The sequence below is a fragment of the Elaeis guineensis genome, chromosome 12, assembly GCF_000442705.2.
Source record: "Elaeis guineensis isolate ETL-2024a chromosome 12, EG11, whole genome shotgun sequence".
Taxonomy (NCBI): Eukaryota; Viridiplantae; Streptophyta; class Magnoliopsida; order Arecales; family Arecaceae; genus Elaeis; species Elaeis guineensis.
Genome location: NC_026004.2, coordinates 13,351,212 through 13,356,596, shown reverse-complemented (window position 1 = coordinate 13,356,596; position 5,385 = coordinate 13,351,212). Strand labels below are relative to the sequence as shown.

Sequence of the window (5,385 nt, the reverse complement as noted above, 5' to 3'; positions counted from 1 at the left end):
AGTCTAAAGGATCAGTGGAGTCATCAAATGATTCCACCGCAGGCATCTTGATCCGGGAAGAAATCGGTTCATCAAGAATTTCTTGAGAAAAAGGGGATCGCAAGTTGAAATCGCTTCCACCATGAGAATGGCTTCCAATCTGTGTCTCCATCAACTTGTTCTCAAGATCTTGGATCTTTTGTCCAAGACCTTCTTCCACATTTAGCTTCTTATGGGGAGTAAATTTCACTTCCCAAGATTGATCGGTAAGATCAAGAAAATGATCATGGCGAGGATCTTGAGGTGCTGGTTGCTGAGAATGATGTGATTGAATCATTTGGGGGGTGGCTTCTTGTTGCCTTTCTGTAGTACGCTGGAGTTGTTATACTGCAGCAGTAAGAGCTTGGACCTGCTAGATCAAGAGATTGAATTGCTGTGGATCAATAGTAATTGATAGTTGGACATTTTCTTGACCATCTCTAGGAAAAGATGAAGCAGGTAAAGGCTGATTCGGTGTTTTCTTGTTCACCATGTCCATAAGAAATTTTCAAAGTGCCCTCCTAACGCCAATCTGTTGCTACAAAGCTTCAGTGGACAGTCGACGAGGTCGGTAATGAATCAAACTAAGTTGCTTCTTGGTTGAACCCGATGAAGTCTGTGATGATTCCTGTAAAGACAGTCTCAAAATCAATGGGGTGCCCTCCATTTTAAGACCCTCCGATGGTTAAGTTAGATGAAACCTTGAGGACAGATAGTGGAAATGAGAGAATAGAAGGACGAGAAAAGAGATTGTGGGCAAAATAGAGAGAAGACTCTTGTTTTTTTCAGTGGGGCTAGCTGAAAGTGATTCAACAAAGTCTTGACTCTATCCTTCCAGACTTACCTCCGGAGGATATCTTACCCTCCTTTATATAGAGAGGGTGAAGAGGTCTCGTTCAGGTTGTCAGGCCGTTAGGAAAATTTGTTAGGCTGTTAGTTTGTTGTAATAGAATAACCAGCTGTATAGAGATAGTGGGGTGTTTGCCCATGTGGCAATTGGCTGTAGTATAGCTAGAAGACAGTTGGTGCTGAGTTGGGTGACAGCTGACACTGAGTTGGATGACAGTTGCCGAATGACCGTCTGCAGTTTGATGGCACGTCGATAATCTACCGACGTGGCATAGCTGAATTCGGTAACTTATTGAATTGAGTATCATATATCTCCGTAGTATCAATAACCATATCGATTAAAGACCGACATAACTCATCGCAGATCGGCTAACAACCGAGATGAACATTATACTTTAAGAACAATCCGGAGCAAATCGGATCAACCGAATACCAGATTGAAGAAGCAGATCGAAAAATGACCGATGTGACCTGAAAGAGAATTCATGACAGATAATAATCCATCACCATGTGTCCAAATGATGAGGTCGGATAACATATACCAACAGTTTTAAATAAATATCCTAATTTTATAGGAAATAATCCAACAAGCCAATAAATTAAAAAGCAAAGAACCTGATAGCTTTTTATTTTCTCCTATACTGTAGATTTTTAAACTGTAATTAAGAAGCATAAATGTGCACTTACAAAAATTTAATTTGTAATTCTGAGACATATATTGTATTGACCTAAGTTGATGCATATTTATATCATGAGTTGTTGTTTGTAAGGAAGTTGTGTGGTTATTCCCTTCTCCTGACCTGATGAAGGATAAATGTTTCATAGAATAAATACGGATGCTTGCACATTCAGATATATATTATGTCAGCCAAATCAGATCCTCTCGATCTGGAGAATTCAACAGTCTATAAGTATCCATCACCAATACCCTCACTGATATCCAGACAGTATGGTTTTAGTAATAGAATCTAAGGAGAATAGGACTAACCCTAAATTTTTCCAATACAATACAGAGCACATCCACTGACACATGTCACATGTATTTTGAGAGAATTCATAGTTTACATGTCAAGATCTGTTCTTAGAAGGAAGTGATTCATACTTAAGAGTAGAAACTTTATTGGAACATTTTATTTTCTGAAAGCCACTGCAATACTAAAGCTGTTGATGCTTCAGTTTTCAGTTGGTTCTCGATGCATTTGCTCATCACCCATTGACAAGCTTGCCATACTAGAGACGAGGGAGTAACATAACGTTTAGGTTGTACCTATTCTTGAACTCAAGCTCAGTTGCTTCTTGGAAGCATAGTATTTCACCAAGTGTTAATATGAAAGAGTTGCAGGTTCTGGTCGATGCTTTATTTCCTATTTGAGTAGATAGAGAAGCTTTGGAAGAATTTTATTTACAAGAATCTGGTATCCTTTCTCTGTAGGATGATCGGGATCCCAAAACAAATACTTAGTGGCATCTGGGCATGTTAATTGACTCAAATTGTTGGGCAGAATGGTGCCTACAATTTTCCCTGGATCAAAGCACCCCTTTGTTACTTCCTCAAATCCTGAAAAAAAAAATCACAACTTCAAGGAAGATGTAATAAGTGTGATTTTCTCAATTAATAATCATTGATGATGCCAATGAAGACCATTCATCATCTGAAGAATATAAACTACTGCAGAGAGCATCTTCTCGGTGGAACCTATTGATCACCTTGTCAACTACAATATGCTGCCTCCCAAAAGGTGACCCTTGAATGTTAAGCGAGGCCCCATTTGGTAGCTTGGTCAATAGTACAGAATAAGCTTCTTTGCTAAATAGATACAAAGGATAAACGTGATTAGTACATTTACATACCGTAGTCATAAGGATGCATAATAAGTTCAAGCAATGGATTATAGACATCAATGTAGACAATCTTGGCCCCTGGATGGTAGGTGGCTAGCCTTTCCACTTCCATGGATAGCTCACTATTGAACTTGATGGAAGCTTGGTTATAGGCATCCACACAATCCCTGGCAATTCCTCCTCTTAGAGTTCTTTGTGCAGGCAGACAACCTATAGGAGGAACACCCACCACACCAATCTTACGAGGTCCCAAATTGTACAGTTCCTGCCAATGAGAAGAATTTCTCAGTCCAAAATGATGAAGCTGTCTTATGTTTTATGTGCTTTCGTTCCTTGTGTTGATGTGATTCATAGAATCAAGGAATCATCTATGAGTGCTACTGTATACTAGATGGTCACTGTAACCTATGTATCCACTGGGGAGTGTAGATGTACCTTTAGAAAGCTTGATGCTGCTTGAAGCACGAAATTGATGTATGAAGGGAGATCATAGCTCAGAGCTCTGATAGAGCTAGTGAAATATGTGTTCATTAAATCATCGGTCCCAGCAAATATAATGCATACACCTTCTGCGACTATATCAACTGCTCTATCTTCACCGACAATGGCTTGTAACTCTCTCTTGTATTCTTCGAACATCTCTAGCTGATCCCACAATGAGAAAACTGACTGAAAGTGGCAAAAGGAACATGAAAATATCATTTTGGCTTCTACAAATCATGACAAACTCATCCAATTGCGATGGCTATTGATCATAAAACAATTGCTCCTATAAAACAATATATGAATATAAGAATAACCAATTCAAACTCTACAGCAGAAGCTATTCAAATTAACTCTAGGATCAAGCAAAAGTGAACCATTTGGACTGCAGTTTAGTGTAATGCAAGAAAATAGAAAAGCTAGTTGTCTAGCCCTTTCTTCAGTTGTTCCTTCATTGACCAAACAAACAATTTTAGAATTCCAAGTTATTCAGGCATGGTCTTCTTCTTCTTCTTCTCTTTCCTCCCCTAATTTTGCACGAGAAGGTTGTTCTTATTAAGTATCTTTTTCTTTGATTTGAAATCACAATTTCATTTTGTGTTTATCTGGTTTGTTTCATTACTTTGCAATTTTTTCTTGATCTTTACAAGATAATTATTGATCTTAGAAATGACTAGGGTTTTAAAATTTTTTGGAAGTCCAAGCAGAAAATATGGAAAAGCAATCAGCACTGACCTGCACTCAAGAACCAAGTGACTTGAAAGGATGGGTGAATGTAGATGTTTTGGTTTTAAGGAAAGCTAATTCTTTAAATGGCACACCTTCAAGTGGTAAGTTCTATAAAGTCAGTGCACTAAAGTACTTTTTATAAGTCAATGGAAGAAAAGGAAGTGCTTTTATTAGAAGTGGAATAAATAAAGTATGAGGCTAACAAAGTTAAAAAATTTATACCAGTAATTCAGCGGTAAGGTTATCATATCCTGCACCACCAGAAGCAAAGCTTACACCAGTGAGCAGGTCTTGTTCCTTTACGTCTGGGTCAAGATACGCCGGCAAAAGCTCCTTTACTCCCAGCAGAGATGCTGATTTGATTAAATGACAGGAAGGAACGATGCATGATCAAATTCTCAGATAGATTCTAAATTTTAGACAGTCAGTACATGGAGAAACTATGAATATATTCTTTGTTGGGTTATAAAATATGTATTGTTATTGCTTTACCAATGAAGTCCGTGGGGATCTTTCCATTGCTGAACCTTCCTGTTGCTCTGTGTCCTATGAAGTCCCTTCCATATGGAGGGAAGTTGCTCTTGGCAATTGTCAGGAGCATGTTGTTGTTGCCTGGGTCGTCAATGGAGTCTCCAAATGCAAAGACTGCCGGCACTCGAACTGCTGTCTGGTCTGGGACCAGTGCTTGGGATTGGATTATTGGTAGTGTGACGAAGAGAAAGCAAATGACAGAATACATTCCCATTAGAAAGCTGAGCTGCTTTTCTGTGCTTGTTTTCTTATTGCAGAACATATTCATGCATTATATAGTGAAACAAAAGAGACAACCCAACTAACACAGCATGTTGCCATTTACTCTCTTGTCAAGTTTTGTATTAGAGATCTGCTCTACTCTGCAGTTAGTTTTTGTATTAGAGACCTTGGTCCAATGAGGATTACACTGCTTGGGTTGTAGGGAAGTGAAACCCTCAACAGAGGCCCTTCTCTTTTTTTTTTTTTTTTTTTTTTTTTTTTTGGAGAAAAGTCGCTGGTCTGCTTGGCCAACCCTTAGCCACAGAAGTCCAGAGAAGCGTTTAATGGGAGCATTTAATTTCCTGATTGGATTTGAACAAAGCAGTGATATCTCAACCCCCAACAGACTTCCAGTTCCAGTATTTTTGTGTTAAGCTTATCCATATTGAGTCATCATACTACCAAAACAACTTTTGAATGTATCTTGATCGGAAGTGTTAGTACTGCACTAAGGTGGTTATTTTCTTTAGTAGTATTTGAATTTTTGTGCCGTTAGTTTGTTGAGATGTCAACTTTAAGTGATGAAACTTTGTGATATTTCATGTATGGTGCTTCATAACGGTGGATTTAAGGCAGCACTGCATGAACGGTAGTTATAAAGCATTACGGTGGATTTAAGTCAGCACTGGATGTATAAAAAGAACCCAGTAATGGGAAAGTTGTATGCTAGTC

General features: G+C 38.5%; 1 protein-coding gene across 1 annotated transcript; it reads right to left on the bottom strand.

Moving 5' to 3' along the window:
- Positions 1-1,706: 1,706 nt before the first annotated feature.
- On the bottom strand, positions 1,707-4,720 carry LOC105055112 (GDSL esterase/lipase EXL3). Its single transcript, XM_010936830.4, has 5 exons — positions 4,414-4,720; positions 4,144-4,274; positions 3,145-3,378; positions 2,719-2,974; positions 1,707-2,425 (listed from the first exon to the last, which is right to left on the bottom strand). Exons 1-5 carry the CDS (start codon positions 4,718-4,720, stop codon positions 2,232-2,234), a joined length of 1,122 nt encoding a protein of 373 aa, XP_010935132.2. The 3' UTR covers positions 1,707-2,231.
- Between the last annotated feature and the right edge of the window lie 665 nt (positions 4,721-5,385).